The 26,347-nt window shown below is 45.8% G+C and overlaps 1 protein-coding gene across 5 annotated transcripts in view; it reads left to right on the forward strand.

Annotated features, from left to right (window-relative positions):
- nfasca (neurofascin homolog (chicken) a) overlaps positions 1-21,253 on the forward strand; it is a 77,473-nt gene extending 56,220 nt beyond the window's left edge. For 4 of the 5 annotated variants that reach the window (XM_080495859.1, XM_080495861.1, XM_080495862.1 and 1 more), the window contains 3 exons: positions 8,567-8,695; positions 10,054-10,123; positions 17,247-21,253. In XM_080495859.1, coding sequence (XP_080351985.1) covers positions 8,567-8,695; positions 10,054-10,123; positions 17,247-17,475 — 428 coding nt within the window. In that variant the 3' untranslated portion in view covers positions 17,476-21,253. Of the gene's footprint in view, positions 1-8,566; positions 8,696-10,053; positions 10,124-11,078; positions 11,547-17,246 lie in introns of those variants that run through there. The other variant, XM_080495863.1, reaches the window with a different exon arrangement.
- The last annotated feature ends 5,094 nt before the right edge of the window (positions 21,254-26,347 follow it).

Consider the following 26,347-nt stretch of genomic DNA (forward strand, 5'->3'; position numbering starts at 1 on the left):
CTTGTGTGCACGGGCTCAACAAAACCATGCTTGGTGTCCTGCTGGGGGAAACAAGCATGCTAGGTGGGGTCTGTTGAGGGGTGGGGTCTGTTGGGGGGTGGGGTCTGTTGGGGGGTGGGGTCTGTTGGAATGAAGTTGGGTTATGTTAGAAGTGGGGTTGGGGTATCTTGGGGTTGGGGTTGTGTCACTGTCAGGAGAATTTCCTAATAAAAGCCTCATGGAGACGGAATACCCAGAAATCAGACAGGGTGATTTAAAAAGTCGAAGATAATCTTATAACTTTATTCTTGTAAGGAGAGACAAAGTCACAGCCTCTGAATGATTGTCCAGCAGTTTGTCTGACTCATGAAGTCAGATGCCGCCTCTTTAAGACTGAAGTGTTTTGAGAAACATGAACCTGTTTCTTACACCGTAGACTCAAACAGAGGAGCACAGAGGTTTCAAGAGTGCTGACACGTGTCCTCCTGGAAAGTCAGACGACAAAATTACACATCATTGAGACAAAACAAAAACAGTGACGGTAGGGATGTGGTTGAGTTGGGTTGAGGTAGATTGAGGGTGGGGTAGGGATATATTGAGGGTGGGGTTGGGGTATATTGAGGGTAGAGTTGGGGTATATTGAGGTTGAGGTAGGGATATATTGAGGGTGGGGTTGGGGTATGTTGAGGTTGATGTAGGGATATATTGAGGGTGGGGTTGGGGTATGTTGAGGTTGATGTAGGGATATATTGAGGGTAGAGTTGGGGTATGTTGAGGGTAGAGTTGGGGTATGTTGAGGTTGAGGTAGGGATATATTGAGGGTGGGGTTGGGGTATATTGAGGTTGAGGTAGGGATATATTGAGGGTGGGGTTGGGGTATGTTGAGGTTGATGTAGGGATATATTGAGGGTAGAGTTGGGGTATGTTGAGGGTAGAGTTGGGGTATGTTGAGGTTGAGGTAGGGATATATTGAGGGTGGGGTTGGGGTATGTTGAGGTTGAGGTAGGGATATATTGAGGGTAGAGTTGGGGTATGTTGGGGAGTAGCTGGGTCCAGACTGGACGTCAGGCTGACTCGTTGGAAGAGCGGGCTGCTCCCCACAAGGGGGCAGCACAGGATCCCAAACATGGCAAAGCTCCACCAGCTGGAACACTTTTCTTTTTAAATAGTCAGTGAAATGCCTGAAGCAGTTTTATTTAACACTGATATACAGTTTTTATCAAGTCTTTTATAAGTCTTTTCTAATAAGGTCTCCAGATCACAGGAATAAACATTTCAGTGAAGTGTAATGCACTGATTCATCAGCAGTGTGAGAACCACAGGAGGAAAAGATATTTCTGATTGCACAGTTGGTTTCTGGGTATTTTTCTAACATCTAAAGCAACACAGCTTACTGGACTTAAAAGCACAGGATTCAAACCAGCGAGATCCAGCTGAAGAGTGACGGGACATGTGGTTATGTACCAATATTCACATGGTTGTTTCAGTGACGGCGTCAGAAGTGCCATTAGTTCATGAATGATCTCTTGAAATCCTGGTCACTGGAGGATCATCCGGCCCCATTTCACCTTCATGGGTCCCGGTTATAAGACCTGCTTCAGAGCCAGTTTGTGATCAGAACAAATAAAATCATTTCAAATCATAGTAGCTTTTCAATTAGATTGTCTATAAATACAACACAAATACAGGTATGTGTGGAAGTAGCAAAGCGTGAGAGATAATGTAATATCAGGTCGTGTCCCCTTGGTGGCGCCTTCACTCTGTTTCATTTTGAAATACTTGAAGGCCACCAGTTTAAAGGAGGCGACGACATGAAATGGAACTCGAGGTCAAACTGAATGAGCTGAACGACACAAAAATCACAACATCCGAAGTAACCACATTCCCAGTTTCCCAATTGATGCTTTCAGATTTCATGAAAAGTAAACGACAACAAACAAACCAAGAAGTTATCTTTATTTTGAAAATCTCTTTTTGAGGCTCTGGATATATTTCTATAAAAATCTATCTTTTGCTCATCAAGGTTGAAAATCTGTGGCATAAATGTTCAAACACTGTTAGTGACTTCAATCTGGTAGACTGTACAAAGTGTGTACAGACTGTACAGAGTGTATACAGACTGTACAATCTGTATACACTCTGTACAGAGTGTATACAGATTGTACAGACAGTACAGAGTGTATACAGACTGTACAGAGCGTGTGTGAGTCTTTGACCTTCCTACTGCCTTGTCTTTAACCCTGAAGTGTGTACAGAGTGTGTACAGACTGTACAGAGTGTATACAGTCTGTACACACTCTGTACAGACAGTACAGAGTGTGTGTGAGTCTTTGACCTTCCTACTGCCTTGTCTTTAACCCTGAAGTGTGTACAGAGTGTGTACAGACTGTACAGAGTGTATACAGTCTGTACACACTCTGTACAGACAGTACAGAGCGTGTGTGAGTCTTTGACCTTCCTACTGCCTTGTCTTTAACCCTGTGCTCTCCTCCTCCTCCTTAGTCGTCGAGGTTACCGACGCCTCCTTGGCCTCTGCTTTCACTCCTACTCCTCCTCCTCTCGCTCCTCTTCCTCCTACTACCGTCGCGCCTACAACCATTAGTACCTCAGCTGCTACCACTCCTACGACTACCGTTCCCACAACTACCACCACCACCACCACCACCACCACCACCACCACTACTACCGAGGCCACCACGCCTGCTGTGCTGGTCCCCACCAAGCGTACCGGTCAGACAGTATTGGGTACATGCTATTGTGCTTGATTCCTCTCTCTAGTGTTTCCTTTGAGCGTCAGCATGCACTTTATGGCTACCAAAGGTTTTCTTCTCCCACCTGACGAAACAGGAACCAACATCAGGGCTGCATTCTGATAAGCTGTGCTGTACCTGCTGCACTAAAAGTGGGGAATTACTTCAGAATATTGGGATGTAGCCGGCAACTATCATCCTGGTCAGGAAGTGAGAACCCAAACTCTTTTTATTTTCTGTCTGAACAGATGTTTAAAACTGTGTGTGTGCGTGTGTGTGTGTGTGTTATACAGTAGTACAGCATTATTTTAAGCGTTTCCTGTTTGACTCGACAGTGGCAGTGTTGAAGCTCGCGTGATACCCGTGTCCACTCTGAACCAGAAGTAAGCACTGATGACAAGAGTTTCGTGAATTGAAAAATTCTCCGGGGATTTTCTGTGAGAGGATTTTTCCGTCTGTGAAACCGCGAGCCTTACTTGTGGTCTTGAGTGGACTGTGATTGGAATCAATCTCAGTGAGAAGGAAGTCGGTGGACGGGTCTGACTGAGTGTGTGGTCGTTGTAACTGTGCCCTCTCTACCCCCACCCTCCCCACCACCTTCAACCCCTTAACCCTTTGCCCCTGACTACGTCCACACCCAAACCCTCCTCCCCCTCCCCCCCCCCCCCCCCCCCCCCCCCCACCCCTGTGTAGTGGTCTCTGAGCTGGCGATCTGGAATCTGACGGTGGAGCCTAACAGTTACTTCGCTAACGTCAGCTGGAGACACAACTTCCCGGCCGGCAGCAGCGAGTTTGTGCTAGAGTTCACACTGGACAGTAAGAAACCAGACCAAGCCCACATTCAGCTGTCTGAAGCTCGAAAGGCTGAACACAACCCGCCAGGAAGTTACCGTGACGGAGGAATCAGGCAGTCAGGCAGGGAGCAGATTTCAGAGAGCGGGCGGAGCAGATCCCAAACCCACCAATATCCGTCCATTCAGCAGTCCTCGTGGTCACACCAGAGAACACCACAGGTGGTCCCGACTGAAACTTCTCAAGTTAGCACGTTGCCATTAATGAGCATCGGCGCCTCACACTGGACTCCAGTGTTTGTCCAATCATGATTATTTGGTTCCCGGATCAATTTGAGTCTGAGGCCAAAATTGTTCAAAAGTGAGTTCCGCCATGATGAATCTGTCCAAAACCCCAAATTGTGACAAAGGCGAGACCAGAGGTGTCAAACATACATCAAAGGTCCGATTCCATCTGAAACAACGACAGGAAGCATTAAAAAAGTTTTTTTTTGTTTTTTTTTAAACACACCTTTAAGGTGAAATCATTCAAACTGAGCAGTGATACGTTTTTACCAACATCATCCTAGAACACTGTGGCAGAGAGAATTCCACTTGCTCCTGCTGTTTTTTTATTATTAGTATTATTATTCAACAAAATTAAAAGAAAGCAGCTGGAAATAGCTTTGAAAATAGCAACAATTTTAATTATTTTTTTAGTTTTCTTTTCAAATATTAACCTCTTTATGAAATATATATAACCTTTTGTAAAAAAATATGTTGGATTAAATGCAGACTGTTTTTTTTATAATGCACTCATCCCTCTTTGCATTCAAACAGAGGGAAGTCTGCACATGTCTGTGGGCCTCGGACTGAAATTAGTTTGACACCCTGAACTGGACGTCTTTGTTTCGGACTGAGCCTGAACGATTCGTGTCTAAACTTCTAGTAATTCACCAAACTGCTCAGCAGGAGTCATTTTCTGGCGACGTTGTTTTCCCCGCTGCTCTGAAATTAAAGGAACAGGATTTTGATTCCAATCACATCTAAAGGATTGAATCACTGCTCTTAAATAATTCATGTGTTGTGTTCTTCACCCAGAGGTCAGCTCTGTGGCAGGTGTTTCTGCCTCTGGCCTCCAAACAAACCTCATGGAGGACTCTTTAAGTTCAGCTTTTGTCACTGCGCCGAGTAAATAGTAAAGGAAATAGGACCATGTTTGAAAATGTCTGAGATCGACGAAGCAGTTTGAAAGTAAAGAGGAAAGGACGATTATTATTCCCGAACTGTGTGACATTGTCACTTGTTGAATCAATGACAAGCATGTCGTGCGAAGTGAAATCAAACGTAGCGTCTGTAGCTGTGGTTGTGATGTTTGTAGACAAAGGTCGAGGTGTTGATTTGTGTACGAGCAGAACTGACTGCAGTCTGTGTGTCTGTGCTCTCACTCTTGTCTCCTCCTGTCTGTCTGTGTCTGACGGTCATGTCACTACTAACCCCGGCTTCGAATGGCTCTTGTTGCACCGGCGCTGTGAATGAGCTGCTCAGCATGTGTTCCTCTCAACGGCTGTATGAACGTGTCACTACGGAGCTGCCTGTGCTTTGCATTATATTCTATAAGCGTCCGTCCTCCGGAGCTGTACGGCCCCGAGGCATACCAAGCCTGTGATCTGGGCTGGAGGGAGAGGGGGGGGGTGAGGGAGAATGTATTTTTTATGCAGTGAGGCAGTGGCTTTAATTCTTAATGATGTCTGAATGTGAATAGAAAGGAAAAAAATGGATGTTGGGAGGGAGGAGAGGGGGCGATGAGACTGATCTAATGCTTTCCACCGCTCTCACTCACCCCTCCTCTCCAAGGTCAAGTCTGAAAGCTTCGACTTCCAGGAAGAGTGGCGGGAAGCGCCTGACACCCCCTCCCCATCATCATCATCATCATCATCCCTTTGTTCATCCATCCACCCAGACAGTAACTGGACAGTCCAGATTTCTCTGTCCGAGGAATGGGGATTCTTGAACTGGCAACGTCGGGGCAAAAAAGGAAAGAATACTGTTTCCATTTGTAAAATGTAATTTAATAGTATAAAGTTCAGTTTTGATTTCAGTTTTATATGGACCACGAATTGCAACATCTCGTGGCACTTTACTTTAATAAAATCCAGAGAAAGGAAACCTGGAGGAAACTAGACGCAAAGGGAGGAGGTTGAGTGTAGAGAACAGTTAACAGGGTGGTGGGGTGGAAACTGAGGAGCTGAAACTTCAGCTTCACTGCAGGAAGGTACAGAGAGAGACGGGGGGGGGGGGGGGGGAAGACTCTGGATTGTTGAGTTGTTGATTTTTGACTGAAGACAGTCGTACACTAACCTTGACCTATCAAATAAGGTCTCCCACTAGTCCAAACCTACAGCAGCTTAACTCAGAAAGTGGGCCAGTGTGACCTGAACTGAACTGCTTTTTCATTTCTTGGTCTTTTTGATTTGATGATGTGGATGATGGACAGACTAAATTAAGATGTGGATTTAATAGAGCTCTGCTGCCTTACCCACATGCAGGCATGTGGAATGAGTCGGTGGTTGTATTTGCCCACCAGATGACACTTGTTGGTGATGCACTTCCACTTTGGCCTTTCTCAAAGGTGGACTGGTGCTGTGGACAGGACTGGCATGCCTCCTGCGTGTGGCTGGTTTGAGGGCTGGTGTGAACGGCATGGCTTTGGATGACGTGTGAAGCGGTTGATGGCATGGTGCATGGTTTCACGAGGGCTTGGAGCTCAGCCATGTCGCCACTGACACGTCTTCTCTCCCCCCCCCCCCCCCCCCCGAGAAAGACGCACGGAACAATGGCTGTTTTGTATTTTCACTTCATGCAGAGGAAATTGGGCGATTAATTGAGACAAACAATGCTTTGCCATCACAGGTCCTGTGGTCCATTTCAGTTGTGCAGGTGGAGCGATGGCCGCTCGCCGTCAGCGGGAGGTGCAGTGGTCTGAGGTGCTGCTCTGCCTCGGAGTCACTCCTCACTTTCTGATGACTTTTCTCTGAAGTAGTTTCAGAGACATAAAAGAGGAAAATGAACCAGACTGAGCTTCAGAAAGATGCTCCTGCTAAAACTATACGACCCTTTATTGAGGGCATTGAAGAAGATAGGCACTGCATTGTTTTCCGCCTCAATTCGCTTCAGTTACTCTGCGATTACCAGAAAAAAAAAGAAAAAAAAGAAAAGTCCATTGTGCTCATTGTGACGTGATGACCTTCATGGGTAAGCACAGCTCCTGTGGAGTGAAGGTCACACCCTCCTCTGGCGTGTGATTGGCCCCTTTCTTGTCTCTCCAAGGTAACAAGACGATGAAAGTTGTACAGGTGAAACAACAGCCCCCCATAACTGTGGCGGATCTGATCGCAGGTGCCACGTACCACCTGAGGGTTTATTCGCATGAGCTCAACACCGTCAGCAGCAAAACTTTCACCTTTAAGACCAAACCAGGTGAGCCCACACCTGGTCCCGTGGCATCAGGGTGCTGCTGGGCGAGCTGCCGCTTGAGCTGACGGTTGATCTGACGGTTGAGCTGACGGTTGATCTGATGGTTGATCTGATGGTTGATCTGACGATTGATCTGATGGTTGATCTGACGGTTGATCTGATGGTTGATCTGACGGTTGATCTGACGGTTGATCTGATGGTTGATCTGATGGTTGATCTGACGATTGATCTGCCAGTTGATCTGATGATTGATCTGATGGTTGATCTGCCAGTTGATCTGATGATTGATCTGATGGTTGCTCTGCCAGGTGAGCCGCCGGCGTGCAGCTCGGTCACTCACAGTATCGGCAGTAGCTCCGATCTTCCTGACGTTTTCATACACCACTGAAGCATTTTATTTCGGGTGTTTAAATCTTTTCAAAACTTTCAACAACAATCAAACAGCACCCATGGTTTCATCTTTGACAACCTCATATACGGAATCCCTTGTAATAACCAGGTGTGCTACAGGGTGGAGCTGTGAGTCACTTTACTATCTAGTTTATTGTCAATGAAACAATGAAGAAACCCCTGAGTGGAGGAGCAGTAGACACAATGATGACTAAAGGTATAAGTATTAGCTCAAATTGTTCAATTCTTCAATTCTATGAGTTCATCTTTTAAGCTGATCCATTTCAGTCTTGGACATAATTACCACAACATGTTATTTTAAAAAAGGATTTTTCTCCAACAGCTCCTGGAGGAGAAGCCCCATGCGCAAAGTGAACAGTACACAATTGCACGCAACCATACAAGAATAGTTCTGGCCTTGTCTTTTTTTCACACAACCCTCGACGATCGTATCCAGACAGACTAGGTGTCAGGAAATGTGGTCAGTCATAGAAAAGCAGCTGATATTTGTGTCCTTTTTATAACGATGAGCTGCAAAGCACAACACTGAACCCAGTTCATCATCGGCCTCATCAGTGTGTTTGTGCTTCTTTAATGCTGATCACCTTCTTCGTATTGGTCAGCTGCTCCACGTCTGTCTCCCAACAGACCTTGTGATTTGACACCAGCCTCACTGTGTTAGCAGCTGCAGCTGGGTGTTCACAGCAGTCTGAACACACACACACACACACACACACACACACACACACACACACACACACACACACACACACACACACACACACACACACACACACACACACACACACACACACACACACACACTGTTCGGGACATCTTTTTTCTGGTAGTTGACCGTATTGACAGCAACACTGATCTTCCCACCGTGGACTCCGTCCTCCTCTCGACATCAGGATCTACAGAATCTGTGTAACGGAATAAAAGACAAACAAGCTTGTTGTCGTTCTGTAAATAAACCTGGAGGTTTATTGACCTGATTGGTTCTGATGAGAACAGACTGTGTGGTGTGTTAATGCCTGTTTCCACTCTGTGCTCCCTCTTCTGCGTGTGTGTGTGTGTGTGTGTGTGTGTGTGTGTGTGTGTGTGTGTGTGTGTGTGTGTGTGTGTGTGTGTGTGTGTGTGTGTGTGTGTGTGTGTGTGTGTGTGTGTGTGTGTGTGTGTGTGTGTGTGTATGTGCAGCCTACATAGACCAGGTGGACATAGCCACTCAGGGCTGGTTCATTGGCTTGATGTGTGCCATCGCCCTGATCATTCTGATCCTCCTCATCGTCTGCTTCATCAAGAGGAGTCGTGGGGGCAAATACCCAGGTAAGGCCTGAAAACTCCCTCACATTTCCCCATTTGCTGGTATTTCACTTTTTTGATTTTACTTTAATGCAAGGACATGCTTCATTTCAGTTCCACATCTACTTGCTAGTTGTTGTTTTTTTTTGTTTTGTTCTTGTTTTTTAGTTTCTTGGATGTCAAAAGTCTTTAAAGTGTAAAATTCTAGCAACTAGACAAATCTGCACTGATTCATCCCCGTGATTGAAATGTGATCACAAACCAGTGTATGAACCCATTTTGTATGAAGCTGAAGTCCAAGCCGAACTTCACGAGTTCCCACGCTGGCTGGATTTGGCTCACGAGCCGGAGGATTGATAACATGCATGTTCCGGGGTTTTTCAATGCTGCCATAGAAGCAAATAGTAATGAAAGCTGACCTTAAATTATCGAAAGAAGCAACAATACATTTTTCAATTATTTTCCCAAATGATTGGATTCATTTTTTTTCATGAAGTTGTACTTATGTTGGAATAATTAAAGATGTTTAAATAGTGTTTGGCTGTTATAAACATAATTTGAAGTGATATTTGATGGATGTCCAGGACCTGTAATGTTAGTCACTTGTGTTAAAAGTTGAAATACTTTAAGTCGTGTATGTTTAAGCCTGAAATGTCACTGATGCAGTTTCTGTTGTGTGATGCACTTGGATTGAAATCCCTCACTTTATTGTGTCTTTCAAAAACAAACAAAAAAAGTGTTTTCATGGCAGCAGGAAACCGAACAGATTCCTTTTTTAATGAATTGGCTGAGAAAAGAGAAGCTGCAGGTCATCATCACAGCGTGAAAGACCAACATCAACAGGCGGCAGCGTCTCTCATTACTCCCCCGTTAGAAGCAGAACATCCTGGTGTTTCCCTCCCAGTCAGAGCTGTGTTACTGTCTTACAGTTTTTATAATGCCTAGGTGGTGGATACGTGACTGCTATCGCAAAATGTCTTGGTAGGTGCTCCAGTGTGACGCACTAAAGTTCTCATCTAACACCCAGAAGGAAAAGATGGTAACTACTGACCAAGAGGACGCAGTTTCTCCAGACTAAAACATGTTTTGGCTTCTGACAGAAGCGCTGAAGAGGCTTTATTTAACAGCTTCTAACTGAATAACTCTCACAGGCGTGTTTATCTCTCCCTAAAAAAGCTGCACTGCTTTTCTAACCCATTATCTATATATTATTTTATTAATTATCCTTCAAACATGTTCTGTTTTTCAAAAAGACAATAAACAGTGTGAAGTGAGTGACTCAGTGAAAGTTCACTGATTAACAGAAGGATCTTGTTCTCAAACCGAGTCTCACCCGTTTGTACTGCACACTGTAAATGTGACTTTTCCTTTTCTGTTGCTAGTGCGTGACAAAAAAGATCTTCCTTTGGACCCGGTGGATCAGAAAGACCAGGACGGATCCTTTGATTACCAGTAAGTATCAATGAGCGGTAAAAGTGGACAACAGTTTGTGAGCCACTTCCATTTAGTGTCAGTGAGCATGACGCGTTCCAGGTTACGTAGTTTCATTCTGGCGCAGGGTTACAACAGATACCCGGTCCTCAAAAAGGGAGACTACGTCCCTCTGCAGTTATGTTTTTGTTGCCGGGTGCAGCATTGTGAGCCGTAAGCCAGGCGTCACGGAGCGTGTTCACCGCCAGACTCCATTTTGAGGGAAATGTATCACATCCGATCACACAGCACAGTGAACAGGACTCTGACTCGCTCTGCTGTCAGCATGGGACGCGTGTTGATGAAATGTCTTGTGTCGTCTGATGACGAATGCCAAGCCACACAATATCTTCTCAATATGTAAAGTCCATGTTAAAGTGGCCTGCTTGGCCACTTTCCCGTTAAGAGCTCCCAGGTGCTCAGGACCGAGGGCAGCGAACTCCTCAGTGTTTCTGTTGTCTTCGTGTCAGAGGGTATTTACAACGTCACAGCTACAGAAACCTGCTGATGAAAGACGCTGCACTTTGTTTATACATTGAATTATGAAGCTGTAGTAATTCACAGTTACAGTTAATGAAGACATGGGCGTAGGAATCAGGATACAATGGATCTGGTGGGGAAACAACAGTAGAGTTAAAAAAAAAAAAAAAAACACAGAGAATATCTTATAACAAGTCCACTAATCAAAGGTGTATAAGCAAAATGTTTTTGTTGTACAGTCATGTGTTGGCATCATAAACCGTCATATTCAATGTCCATGAAGTCAAGTACATTTCATGAAGTCTGTTTATCTGTCCCAGTGTGTGTGTGTGTGTGTGTGTGTGTGTGTGTGTGTGTGTGTGTGTGTGTGTGTACGTGCGTGTGCGTGTGCGTGTGTGTGTTATTATCACGTGCTGCACAATGTGTTGGTAAGTGACGTTTCTTCTGCTCCTTCCAGGTCCCCCTGATCTCTGCCGTCTCGTTCTTCTTTACGAAGGACGAGTCTGTTTCTTTTCCCTCCCTGCCGTCCACTTTGCTAACAACGTGTTGATCGTGTTCTAACGTGGCTGTGTGAGAGCGACTCTGCAGCTTTTGCTGTTTATTACAGACTTTGTGGGATCTGAGAAAAGTGTCGTTCTCCATCTCCGATCCCACAGAGCAAAAGGCAGCAGGATAATACCCACGTCTTTTCTGTTATCCAGACTATCATGAGAGAATGTACTAATGCATACTGTACTTTACTGTGAGGCAGCTGTCCGCTTCTATAAAACGACTGACACGGCAGGCTTTACCATTGAAGAGATGTCTCTGTATGAGTGTGATAGAGGCGCTATCAGCATTGATTCTCACCTGAGTGTGTTTAATTTGATATCCATCCGATAGTGTGTGACATCCTGTATTCTTTATTAATAAAGCGTAATCTTAACACGCGAGCCGGGACTCCATCCCTCAGCTGTGTGTGTGTGCGTGTGTGTTTGTGTGTGTGTTTGTGTGCGTGTGTGTGTGTGCGTGTGTCCTCTCTCCCTCCTCTCTCCCTCACTGTCCTCCCATGATTCCTCACGTCTTGTCCTCTCTCTTCCCACCGCTGAAATGGGTCGTCTGTCCCTGACAGGAACGAAAACGAGAACAGGTACTTTGGTTTCGGCATCTCTCTTGGCCTTGCGCATGTCGGGGGAAGCGGATGTTTCCTCGGAGGTGGGGGGGTTGGGGGGGGGGGGGCTGTGAGACGGAGCTGGATGAGCTTTGTGTTTTTGGGAGACCAAACAGGACAATCAGCCTGTATTGTTGACTTTTTGGTCAGACGAGTGAAATGAGATTTATCCCTGCCGCGACTTCGATGAGTGGAAATGAGCTGCTTTAAGCGTTGGTAGGGAGGCGCCGACGTGGGGCTGATGAGGACGGGACGAGCCGCGGTTCCTTACGGGAGTCAAACTGTCTGCTGAAGCGACTCAATACGAACCGTCCCCACGGGACCTGCTGCTGCTCTGCTGGGGGTCTGCAACCTGCACCTCTGGAGTGGCTCCCTAAAACTGTTCACAAAATCTTTTCATATCATTTATGCACAAAAAGATACTTTCAAAAATAATTGTAACTCTTGGCTGAAAAGGGCTTTTAAAAAAAGGAACTGAAATGGGGAAAAACTGTTAAAACTGCTATGAAAAAACCTTTAAATGGCTTAAGATTGCTTAAAAACATGGGGGGTAAAGCCATAAAACTGCTTTCAAAATGAACAGAGATGGTTAAAACAGCTTAAATGTAAAATTTGTCAAAAATGCTTGAGTTGAAACCTCTACATTCAGGTACAAAATCAGCTGAAAAACTGTTTCACAAAATAAATTGTAATAGAAACTTCATAATTAAAACATAAGTCACCGTTCTGGGGGGACCAACATGCTTTAACATACGATGGAGTGAAGGAGTCTGGTTGTCAGGAGCTTTATAGGCTTAAAGAAGGATTTTAGATTCTCTTCTAGATTTTACAGGGACCAGTGAAGAGAAGCTGGTATTAGAGAGACGTGATCTCTGCCCCTGGTTCCTGTCAGCATTTTAAATCTATTGAGTTCCATTTTAAGCAAAACATTAATTCTGTCATGCAGTGGATAGAATCAGCCTTGATTGGACGACGAGACAGTGATACTAGTGAATAAAATCCCTCCCTAAAGACTTCAGCCTGCACATTACCAAGTGAAAAAGCTCCATCAGCACAGCAGCTCTTCAAAGATCAGCGGCTTCACGGCCGTCTTTTTGCTCCAGTTGGGGCTCCAACCTGTTTTGCGCCCTTCTGGAGGTTAATTGCATTGTTTTTCTCTTGCCGGCCGACATTTAAAGAGCGCAGTCCGCCGGGGCGACGGCAGGGGAAATCAATGCAGGCTGCAGCGAGGACGCCGGGCTGCTGATCTGCGTTTGGCTCCGTTTGACTCCCTTAAGAAAACCCACTGAAGCCACAAACAACCGGAGAACATTTGGAGGACAGAACAAACACTCTAATGATCCAAGGAAACAAAAACAACTACTTGTTGAGTCTTGGATGTACAAAATAGTCCAAACTGTCAAAAAAAAAACACCACGAGTTCCCCAGTTTTCTCCTGCTTGTTTGGCAAAATGATCACTGAAGATCAGTCCATTTCTCAGCCCTGGCTCTGTACCGGGTGAACCAGGGGAAGTTGTTGAGAAGCAGTTTGTTCAGGTAGCTGCCGTGTTCACTGGAGGTTTTCTGCATGATGACGGTGAATTCCACAGAAAGCATGAGAGGCACTACGAGCAGATTTATTCTCCTCTGCATGATCGCAGCAAAGCTCCCAGGTGACCAGGAAGACCTGCTGTAACTGAGAAACTCCCGAGTGGCTCGGCACGGCTTGATAGAGGACATTCAAGTGTTCGTACTTTATACTGGGGGACATACTGTGTGTTGTGTTGAATGATTGTTAAACTGCTCTTCAAGTACACACACTCAGCCATCTCTTATGCAAATATCTACAGTATGTCAACAGCGCCAATGTAGTGACTGGATGAGCATCTATAAGAGAACAATTCTACAAATGATGATGATTTGTAGCATATTGTTTTACAAAACCGTCCGTACAGTTCACCACTGTGCAGCTTTTACAAACACCGGGGAGAATTTCATTGTTATTTCATTCAAAGCAAAATGAAGAAAGTATTCCGGTTAGAGGCTTTATGTGAGGTATTTTTTTTTTTTTTTATTATTTTACTTCAGTGTATTTCATTGTTTTATAAGACGCTGTCTTATTAAAACCAAATTTCTTATTTAATCAATTAAAAAAATAACTGCGTAATTTTAAATGTTTGCCATGTTTCAGGTAGATATTGTTTAGTGGAAATGATGAGAAATGAGGCAGCAGAGCGCTGAGTGAGACAAAGCACTGACACCCAGACAGGAGAGAGTTAAAAGTTACGGCGCCACCTGGAGGCAAGTGAAACCTTTCAGTCTGAGGTCAGAGGTCGTCCACACAGTTCTACTGAGCCCGTCATCAGCCGCTCAGCTCCTTTTGCTGTGACAAAACCCCTCAGTCGCTGTTGAAAACCCTGGGCGAGGCCTCGTCCTCTCACTCCTGCACACCTGAGCGGGTGTCGGCCAATCAGACGCCTCCGTTCAGCCGTGAGGCGTAGAAACACGCCGTGCTCTTCTGTGGCTGTTCAGCTCCTGAAGCAGGAGCCACAGGTTGGCCCAGGACGGACCACAGTCTGTTTAATCAGCATGTTTGATTCTCCATCTGTCTCACGTGTGTCTTTCTGTTCTGTCCACCCCACCTTGTGTCTGTGGATTTATTTTCTCCATTGGCCCAAAGATCTCTTGAAAGGTATGGAAGACAAAGAGCATCTTCTCTCCCTCACCTGCGTCCTCCTCCTCCTCCTCCCCCTCCTCCTCCTCCTCCTCCTCCTCCTCCTCCTCCTCCTCTTCCTCCTCCTCCTCCTCCCCGTGTGACAGAAAGTAACATGAGTGTATTAGGCTCTCCACTCAGCTTGAAGTTCTGTTAGAAAGCAGAGATGATCTAAAACTCACTTCCACCTCTGCCCTGCTGCAACAACCCCTCTGCTCAGATGGTTGAATCCTTCTTCTACCCTCGGTGCAGAAATGAAAGGCTCTCCGGAGCGCCTGGTCTGGTGAAAGAATGAATCCACGTTCATCATCTGAGAGTCCTCCTGCTCTTCAGCAGCTTGACTTCACTTCCAGATAGCAGCTCTTCTTCGCCGCGCTGATTGTTCCTCCCAGAAAGAACAAAGACAAATCAAGCTTCCATGCGTTTCACCCGGCTGTCGCCTCCTGTTGTCCTGGTTAGACTTGATGTGCAGTCGCTCCTCGGGGCCACATGAAGAGAAACAACCAGTCAACGTTTCAACGACCACATTGTTCCGTGGCGTCTTTTCACGAGGCTGACATTGAGGCTCTGCTTGCACCACCTTCAGGTGAAAACGCAAAACCTGGAGGAGGTGATGGACAGGAGTAGAGGAGAGGAGAGGAGAGGAGATGAGAGGAGAGGAGAGGAGAGGAGAGGAGAGGAGAGGAGAGGAGAGGAGAGGAGAGGAGAGGAGAGGAGAGGAGAGGGTGGACAGAGAGGTAGACTGGGCGGGGAGATACAAACCTTGATTTGGGTAATTGGTGAGAAACAGACCCTGGTCTGGGTAGAGAGAAGTCGAGAGAGGAAGAGAGAGGGGTAGAGAGAGGAAGAGAGACCGGGGTTGAGAGAGGAAGAGAGAGATGAAGAGAGAGCGGGGTTGAGAGAGGAAGAGAGAGATGAAGAGAGAGCGGGGTTGAGAGAGGAAGAGAGAGATGAAGAGAGAGCGGGGTAGAGAGAAGGGTAGAGAGAGGGGTAGAGAGAGGTTGAGAGAGGAGAGGGAGAGAGAGAGAGAGAGAGAGAGAGAGAGAGAGAGAAAGGTAGAGAGAGGTCTGTCCATACAAAGGTCCATGTACTGCCATAGGTAATGTTTATAGTGTGTTACTCTCCATTAGCATGTGTGTGGTTTCATTTCAAAAACAACCAACAGCGCCAACTCCTGGCCTGGCATGCTGACGACATGGTTTTCACAATGTTGCCATGTGAACACGAAGCCTTTTCATTTGAAACACGGTTGTGTAAACAGAGCCTTGCACTCTACTTGACTGTCATGAGCGTCATTCCGTTCTTTTCTCAGTCATCCTGGGATTTTAGCTTCAATCAGATATTTTTCTTAAACAAACAGTGGATCCTCCTGGATCCACTGACACCTGAATGTGGTCTCCGTTCTGAAGTGTTTCTCACATTTTCTGGGAAGGAGAAGCAAATCCTGAAGTTTGGAACTGATCCGAGCCTGAAGTCTGATGAATCCACACGATAAACCAGAGGGATATCTTGAACGTGGCATGAAGCATGAGGACCGTGAGAAGCTGCCGGGTAGATTCTCTCCATCACAAGACGTTTGATCTTGAAATGCAGACGCGATGGGTCCTGCAGACTAATTCCTCACCGCTGCATCGTCCCGGCTGCGATGCCGCGAGCTTGGCCGGCCGGCGGGGGAGCCGACGCTGCCGCCGAGCCGCTCACCCTGCATGAGGGACTTCCTGCTGGAGTGGGTCAGGAGGCGCGCAGCCTGCCCTGAACTGAGATCCAGCGCGGCTCCAGATCTCATGGCAGAGCACGGCCACGGTTCGAGCATGTGTTTGCAAATGTTTAAACATCAGTGTTTCACTGCTGTGTTTCCCTCCACGACCAAGTCCGACACATTTGTTTGAAGGAAAGCAAGTTTTTGGGGAAGACGTGATGCTGCTTGGAGAACGTTTAACGGTGTAAAGCGTTTAAAAGCTGCATGTTTGGTATGCTACACGTTCAGGGCTTGGAGAAGACCAACAATATACATGGATCAGCCATAACATTATGACCGCCGACAGCGATCGTCTCAAACCCGAGGTGGTAGAAACGGAAGGTGTCTTGGATCGGTCACATGTGGTCCAAGGAAGGAAGCAGTTTGATGGTCAGACGGGTTGAACTGCAGGATAACGGACAAGCTCCTGGGCAGGTGGTCCTAATGTTCTGGCTGATCACTGTTTACTGCAGCCAGTAGTAAACTGAAAACTATCTGAGGGAAGTGAGATAAAGTTTCCGGAGAAACCTTGAGCTGGAATGCTGCAGAGCGACGCTCCTGTGGAAAGGATAGGTTTGGATTGAGCTGGTGCTCAGAGGGTCGCAGGTTCAATTCCCTCTGTGGCTCCCTGAGCAAGAGCAGCAGGGTGAGTGAGATGTAGAGAAACAAGGGGATCACGCTAGAGGGAAGTCATGGACATGGTTTGTTCCAGTTGAATGTGGGGAGTTCAGTGAAAACATCAGACGCTTAAAACAACAACCCACTTTTTCAGCTAGAGCCAGGTGAGGATTGAGATCAGGATCACATGTGAGGACGGTATCAGTGTGAATTCAAACCTATCCTTTCAGGACACATTTCCCCCCAAAAACTAACACCTGCAGAGATGACCTCACATGACTCTAACCAGCTAACCGGTTTCCTCAAACGTCTGGTCGTTTCTCTTAACCTTCACTTCCTGCCTTTTAACCAGCGCGTGGCTCCCCGCCTCCCGGACTCCTGGACGCCACCGTCTCCTCTCACCCCGCCTCTTCTTTGCCCTCCGCAGCAGCGACGAGGACAACAAGCCCCTGCAGGGCAGCCAGACGTCTCTGGACGGCATCGTGAAGGAGAGCGACGACAGCCTGGTGGACTACGGCGAGGGCGGCGACGGCCAGTTCAACGAGGACGGCTCCTTCATCGGCCAGTACACCGTGAAGAAGGACAAGGACGAGACGGAGGGCAACGAGAGCTCCGAGGCCACCTCGCCCGTCAACGCCATCTACTCGCTCGCATAGCGGCGCAGCGCTGGAACTCTGTAGCCCCCACCCCCCCTCCCTCCCCATCCCCCTCCCCCTCCCCCTCCCCCCCCTCCCCCGACCTCCGGAGGCCGCTACAAGCAACCACAGCCCCACACAGCAGACACTGACGACAGGACAGCAGCCTGTCTGGACCGGCGGGGCGTCAAGCCACAAGCCTTTACTTTACTTTACTTTGCAGCTGCGAGAGAGAAACACACACACACAGGTCACGTTTGGACAAAGTGCTCAGTTTCCCCTGCGTCCTGCCGCCCGACACACACACACACATACACACATCCATACACACACACACATCCATACACTCAAACACACACAGACTCGACGTGTGTCTTGAGGGCGGCTGTCAGCATCTGGAGGCTTCAATGAGCTTTACAGGCTTTTTTTTTTTCTGTTTCCTTCTGCTCCAGACATCACACACACACACACACACACACACACACACACACACACACACACACACACACACACACACACACACACACACACACACACACGCTTCCTCCAACATATCAGCTTTGAACCATGGATCTCTGGATGCCGGCAGATATGTTTATCATATTGATATTTACACAACGAGAGATTTTCCTTTTGTCCACAGCTGGTAGACGAGTTCTCGAGTCTTGACGAATGCTGAATAGTCCCCGGCACACATTTTAGTGCCCCGCAAAAAAAGCAAAACGAAAAAAACAACAACAAAAAAACTATGCACTCTCACCCCCTCCATCACGTCTTGGGTTTGAATCAGGTTAGTAAAAGTACACATGGGAGTTTCTTTTAGCACACGCGGAGTGGGATCACGTGCTTTCATTCACTTTGCCTTCAGCTGTGTGGCGGACGTCTTTTTCTTACCTCGAACCCTGCGCCGTGGTGCAGACGTTCAAATGGCTTCTGGGAGAAAAGCTGTTTTCTGCACGAGCAGCGAGCTCTTTCGCAGTATGCTGGTACTGAATACTGTCCTTCCTTTTCCTGTCTTTCGGTTTTTCAAGAAGCGACTACAAATATTTTGGAGCATGATAGTAACTTTAGTGCAAGCGAAGCGGGAAGGCGAATGGAGGGGGGGGGGGGGCGTTAGTTTTGCTTGAGGAACAGCAGTAGACCACGACCTGGTGAATCCCCCTTGTTTAGCATGCAGGCTGAAGCTGCGTTCATGTCCGCGCGGGAAAAATGAAACGAAATGAGAATTCAAAGACATATCCCTCTTCACAGTGACACGTCGGCTCCAAACCCTTCAGATTAGCGTGGACGTCCCGTAATCTGAGCCACTGGACGCAACCAGACAGGAAGTGGGTGTGTCTTCCTCTGGGAGGACATGAATGCAGCAGGAGAAGCTGCGGCCCCGTGAGGCGTGTTCAGACTGAAACCTCATTCACATGGCGTCTCGACGCGGAACCCGGAACCGGCTTCTCATCCGGACTCAGTGAGTGTCCGAGGCCTTCACGCTGCAGCCGTCTGATTCTCACAACTGCTCTCGTTTCTAAATTAAATTCTTCAAAAACTTAAATCGGGATTAACTTGTGCTGTTGGATCAGTATTACATCGTCCTTGTACAGCTTTCACAATGAGCCTGTTTGAACTACGTCACATTTTATTTCTAATGGTTGTTAGACGATTCCAAAACAAGTGAAAAGCGGATTTATGTTGTGAGCTTGTAGCTTTTCATGGGGGTATTATTATATCCAGCACACTCACTGATAGTAATGTCTTCTTCGAGGATCAAGACATTAAAAAAAGAAAACGTACAGAAAAAGACGGCGTGTGAAGGTCTCCTCTCCTCGTGAGTGTGTCTCTGGTTTCTCGTCTGAACTCACCTTCACACCAGGGTCGCCGCCTTTTCCCTTCGAGTTTGTTTGTTTGGTTTTGTTTTTTATATAAACTCACTTTGTTAATCACTACGGACAAAAAGAGTCGTTGTTAGAAACAAGTGGAAAAAGATTCACGCATGAGATTTAATACGCTGACTTCACAGACACCTTTGAAACGCTTCACTTTGTTTATTGCGGCCGAAAGAGAAAAGCGTATATCCAGTATTTCACCTGTCGGCAGCCTGCTTTGTGTTTTCTACTAAACCTTCACACCGTAGCCGCCTGCTACTCAACGGCACTATGAAGACTTCCAACGCTAAATCAAATAGATCTTAACTACGGTTAGGCTCACATTGTATTTCAAATATTTATTTTATATTTCTATTTATTACATGATGTGGATAGTATTAATATATTAGTTCATAATTTAATAATTGTTCTATACACACTTTTTGTTGTCGTTGTTGTTGCTGTTGCATATCAGAAACAGCCAAACTGAAGACGTCTCCAGATCTGTGTCCGTCTGAAACGGGACAGTTTGTCCGGGATCGTTTTTTGTAGCAGCTGGCTGTTCTGGCGCGAACGACGACACCACGACTCCACCACGACTCCACCACGTTTCTCCGTCCGTCGTGCTGCTTTTCTCGTACTCTCATGTTGTATTATTGTTGATCTTTGTTGTTCTTCAGATTTTATGTAACATACCCTTTCAAACGCACACAAAAAGAAGAAGAAGAAAAAGAAAAAGAATTGCCTCTGAATGATTTGGCATATATTCTGTACATGTCGGCCCTGAAAGAAAGAAAAAAAAAAAAACACCTGTCGTTGTAAATATATCAAACTGGAATCCCCTCAAAACGCTTTATGGTAAAAAGACAAAGTCCCGTGTCGGCGGAGCGTCTCCAGCCCGCCGTGCACCTTCGCAATGTAGCTTTGACTAACGTTTGCACTCCGAGGACATGAAACCGGAATCATCCTCCGCCTCCTGTTGCCCCTTCGACGTCGCAATACGTGGTTCTGGTTTGAGGACGGTCTGGATTCTGTGTCGTGGAGAAGGAAGACGTTTGATTCTCCACCGTGTAAATAACCGCAGCAGTGACCCGTCTGGCGCACAGAAAAGAGAACTGCTAAAAGGCCTTGAAAGCTGCGCTGAGACCAACCGCGAAACGTTTGTCACCCAACAGTCACGTCCCGTCAGTACGAGCCCTCGCCCCTCTCCTCCGCCGTGCTGCGTTCAGGTGGGAGATATTACAGCTCATCGCACCTGAATCCTGGAGAGTTCAAAATAAACGGAACATTGTTACTATTAAGAAATACGAGTTGGATTTCTGCTATTTCTGGCTTCACAGTGTGAACGCCTGCAGTGTGTTTTTTTCAGATTTAGCAGAAATGACAATAAAAGTCCAGATTGACCGTACTTAAAATAACATTATTTCAAAACAAAAGCCGATTCTGAAATCAGCAGTGTGACTTCACGGTGTGACCACAGGAGCTGAAACAAGAGCTCAACGTTCACAAAACGCAGTGATCAAATTTTAGATCTGTTGTGAAAATCTGTACTTTTCTCCTTAATCACAGTTTAAAAAAAAAAAAAGGAATATGATCGTTCCCACACTGCGTTCCTTCTTCTGCCGTGTGGCGTGAGGAGCCCTCAGCGTCTCTTCATGCCGCCCGCCTTCCATTTTAACGGTGCAGGTTGGCGACTGGACTGTTGACGACTCATCGCGCGCTGTTTGACGTCTTTCTTCAACGAGCTGTCTCATAAGCATCTCTTCTTTTTTTTAATTTGTTTTTTTTTACCATGTGTATCAGAGCTTCAACACGCAGATTAACAGCTTTTGTAAGGTACATCTACTCAACAGAAAATGGCATAAATATATTCACCATGTATGCGTGTATGATGAGATGTTGCAACTTCTGCTAGCGACGCCTTCTTTATAGTAAAGCTATCTTCTTTTCTCTACCTCTGACTGATGCTCTCTCTTTTCTCCGGCTCCGGAGAGGGAAACTTCTGCCGACGCTTGTCCTGCCGTCAACACGTGAACATCACTCCATCACATCGCGTGAAATATAATAAATGCTTTTTTTTTACATGCTGAATTTAGAATAACTCAGTGCTAACGAGCCTGTTAGCTACATCACTGTGTGAAACACTGAGCAGGGAGCGTCTCCGTGGCAACAGACGCTGATCTCCTCCACCTTGTCATCCGCTTTGCATCGGACATTTTTTTGCACTTTTTTTTTATTCATTCAGAAATGGTTAACTGTTAACATACCAAAATGTAATGGATTAGTCTTTGGATGAAGACAAATCATCCCCAAATTTCATTTAATTTGGCGGGTGTAATTTTGGGGGAAAAGTTGGGAAAACACATGCATACAAACCAATAAATAAATCCAAGCAGACCAAAAACATAACCTGCCGTCCCAGCTTTTGTTGACGGAGATAAAAAATGAGGATGTTGCTGAGCTCTAAATTGTCCTCCAGACGAGTTAAACAATGTTAAAGGTTCACAGCCCAGCACACTCTCCAACAGCACTCTGGTCAACTTCAGGCCACGACATGAAGGTTACCGTGTGCAGATCGCATGAGGAAAACGCAAACATCGCATCCTACAGTGATGTGAGTCGACGTGATTGTGCAATAATGATACCCGATCACACAACAGTAACACAAATGTGAATGGAGCCTCAGCGTCGTGTCATTTATGTGTTTGGTGAGAAACACAAAATCAAAGAGGAGGAAAATATGGACGTGGTGTTGGGATGAAGCTGTTTACGTTAGCGTTTGCTGTAACGGTCTTTCATTTTCCAGCAAAACACCTGACGTGTAAACATAACGTACGGGTCTCAGCTGCAGTCACCATCGGCTGTCCTTCACCTCGTCTCACTGTGTGACGGAGGAGAGCCAAGACCAAAGATTTTGCTCGGTTTCTCCAACGATTGCTATCTTCTGTCTGGAATGGATGAAAATCATGTGCAGCAGCCTTGAAAAAGTAAAAAAAAAAAAAAAGTCCAGGTGTTGAACAACAGCTGCATTTGGACCAGATGGACCTGGAAGTTCCAGGTTCCAGGTTCCAGGTCCAGCATCATGAGTCCCTGGGAGTTTTTGAGAGTTTTAGACATGATTGTAATTGCACGACACCTCCGAGACCAAACTGAGAGCAAAGCAGAGGCCGACGTCCAGCCTGTGCTCAACACGCTGTGGAGACAAACGGAGGAAAACAGCTGCAGAGGTTTTTAATATGGAGGTGAAATAACGAAATGTCATTATTCACACAGTTGACCAGTTATTCCCATCCTTCTCAACCTCTATAATATTTATATACCAAGACTGTCAAATGTTGCGGAGTGTTTATGAAGGCTCTCAGTGAAAACTAGACGGCAGCACTTTTTACTCTACAAAAAGACAAACTCCCTTTGTTTTAGTAACTTTAGACCTTTAAGTAATTATCTTTCATAGAATTTTTCACAGCATCCTTTCTTTAAGCAAATAATCCTAATCGTGCAAAATGTCAAAGTTGAGCAGGAGTGAATTCTGGAGCACAAAAAGCTGGATCAGTCATTTTATGCGGTGAAACAATAGAAACGTTTGAGTTTGTTGTCAAACTGAAACCTGCGTTAGAGGCTGTTCACACACCTTGGACCAAATGACTTTAAGTCACATCTGCTGAGTCATGTGTGTACTGAGGCGACTGTTAAAGAAGTGTACTTGTGACTTTGTGCACATTAGTGTCCCTGAATCCCGAATGCTTGACTGCTGCTCTACACCTGATGCAGCAACGAGGCTCCGCCCTCAACCTGCTCTGCTCCATCAACCTGCTGTCAAGTCCGCCAGCTCAATCACTTGACCTTTCACGCAATCTTCTGAAAGCCTAAATCATCAAACCTTCATATCTTTCTTAGCTTTGATTTTTGCATAAAAGCTTTTAACTCCCCCCCACAATGATCACCACAATGATAATTTTTTACTCTCATGTTTTAGCCACAAAGTAGCCGAACCAGAACTTTATAGGTTATTGATTTATCCATGTACCCCAGGATAAAGTGGATTACACATTCCCATTAAACCTCCATGACCGCTGGGTTCATTTTACACAGACGACACACACACACACACACACACACACACACACACACACACACACACACACACACACACACACACACCCAGGCAGAGATGAATAAGATGCATGGTCAGTGTAAATGTGAGTTGTGGGCGAGGGCAGAGCAGCAGGGTGGGGACATGTTTTATTGAAGATGACTCCATCCATTCGGCCTTGACCCCCTCAAGGCTTGTAAATATTAATGTCTGGGCCCTCTGTCAGCGGCTGTTTCTGCCGCCTCGTACATCAGTGGGGAAAAGCCATTAGCAACCCAATACTTGGCCTGGCAGAGGGGAGTGGACCGACTCTGCAGCGTCTCAGAGGAAGAGTTGGGCGGTTCCACACAAAACCAACGGCTGACGCGTCAAATGAACGTCGGTTTGTGACGTGAGCAGAGAGCAGGGAGTCCCTCTGTGTGCACTTTGTTTCCTAAAAATGACAGTATATATAAATATAATGTCTGTCACACAGTCAGAACAAATCTCTGACTCGGCACAGTCGTGGCATTTCAAGATATTAAAATTCCAACGTACCTGTAGAAACATGACCAATCTATTACGACCGTCACGAGTGTGGCCCAGAGGCGCCAGCCAACGTTATATAATGTCACTTTTGCAAAGCTTGGGACAAAATTACATTTTGGAAAACATTTGAACATATCATGAAACTAAATTACATTACTATCACCGCACATTTCCAGATCCCAGGACAAAGTTACATTTCACATAGAAACTAACGAAGATAAAAAACACATTTACTACAAGCAGCGATACCAATTTACAATCGACCAGAAAGGGAAAGTCCCAAATCCAGAGTCAACCTGGACGTGATGACAGGAGCGGGTCAATTGAGTTGTTGACAGAGACGGACGGAGATGGACGGAGATGGACGGAGATGGACGGAGTTGGACGGAGATGGACGGAGATGGACAGAGTCATGTTTTGACAGTTTTGTGTCCATGAAGTCCTCATCAGAATTGCATAATATTCCACAAGCAGAGTACACGAGTGACCGTCGTTAAAATACTGTATGAACTGTTGTAACAGACCTGGTCTGTCGGTCCACTCTGGTCCACCTCCCGGAAACATTTGATTAGATTTTTCTTTTCATTCATTTCGATTGATGGAACAATTAAAATTAGATGAAACAATGAAAAATAATAATACATAAGAATCCAATTTCAATGTAGTACACATTTCACTGGTTTGATGAGGGATAGGAAGAAGCCTGGGCTGGTCAAGTCCTCCCCCCATTCTTCACCATTGACAAATGAAAAAATACACTAAAAGAACTAAACAGGCAATACAAAAAACAAACAAACAAACACAAAAAACTACTCCAATCGAGCCATTTGTGAAAACACAATAAATCCAAAACACTAAAAAGAGCAAAATGACAGGCGCCATTAACATCAGCGACTTTTACATTCTCCTTCATTTCTATATTTTTCAAAGATGTATCTTTTGTAAAAAAAAAAAACTTAAATTGCGTTATAATCATACTTGGTTTAATGTTGTCATCAATACCGTCCCACAAACGTAAATGCACACACTTTTTAAATTGGTCCGAGCTCAAGTCTGTTTCAAGTGGAGTTTCCCTCTAAAGTCATAACCCTCAACCTTGTTGAGACTGACCACATAAAAACAAAACCTCACTAATCAGCTCATGTTTTGTCAACAAAATGAGTGAAACTTGACTCGATTGATGCGAAACGACATGAAACACGTCACATAACATAACCTGCATGTTTCAGTAGAAGTTAAGAATGAAGGTTCCTGATCTTTGAAGCTCCTTCCCTCCACTCAGACCAGCCTGGACCCCCTGCAGAGACTCCAGCTAACTGTCATTTGGACACGACTTGAGATTCCCCCAGAGGTCAGGACAAGTCACAAGAACAGAAGATGGAAGGACGGTACATTATTCAGTCTTATTACCATGAACAGAACAGAGTGGAAGGTCAGCAGAGGAAACGTTTTACTTTGTCATGTTATTCGCTGAAAGTACTTGGTTTAGTTTAATGACATCAGATTGTCATTAAAGTACTTTATTGCTTCTTTTGCTTCGATCAATCCTTCTGTCTGTATTTATAGAGCACTCTTCATACAGCATAATGCAGCGCAAAGTGCTTCACATGCTAAAAACAGAGCACCCCCTCCCCCCCGATCCCTCCATCGATACAACAGGAAGAACTGAGAGAACGATAAGAACAGTGATAGAGGTCTTATAGATAACCTGCTCATCACGTCACCTGGAGTTCTATTTTAATCACTACAACTGCTGCAAGTCAATAAAACAGGTACACAGGTTGTTGATGCAATATTAAAAAATAATATTATTTTCCATGAGGATGTAAATCTGCCTGTTGTATCCTGAAAGTAATCGTCAAACCAAAGTGTGCAGACTTTATTCTCGCCCTGAGGGACCCCGGCACTCAAATTAATACAAATCATCGACATTTTAATACATATGATCATTCCGTATGATCGTCATATATTGGTGATGTCACAGCTGAGCGCTTCAGGGTGGGGTCCACCTCCAGCGTGGATTTGTGGGCTCTGCAGCCGAGGAGGGGTCGTCTTCTTCAGGCGGGTACCAACAGATAATCCTCAACTTCCCTGCTGGATTAAATGACATCAGTGGCAGTGAGGAGAGGAGCTGGTTTTAGGACGTCCCTCCTCTCCTGCTCGCTTTCTGCTGATGGAAACTTTAGCGTAAACACTGACAGATGCTCTGCATCAGATTAGCTACCTGTCTGGGGACCACACACACACTCACACACACACTCACTCACACACACACACACACACACACACACAGCCCTGGGGACCTTTGATTTAATCTGGTGAAGTGCTCAGGTCGCAGCCCCGGGTTTCTTACAGATATGAATCTCTCCAGACAGAATCTCGTTTGACTCATTGGGTCGGGAGGTGAGCTCATTGC

This window comes from Blennius ocellaris (genome assembly GCF_963422515.1).
Source record: "Blennius ocellaris genome assembly, chromosome: 4".
Lineage (NCBI taxonomy): Eukaryota > Metazoa > Chordata > Actinopteri > Blenniiformes > Blenniidae > Blennius > Blennius ocellaris.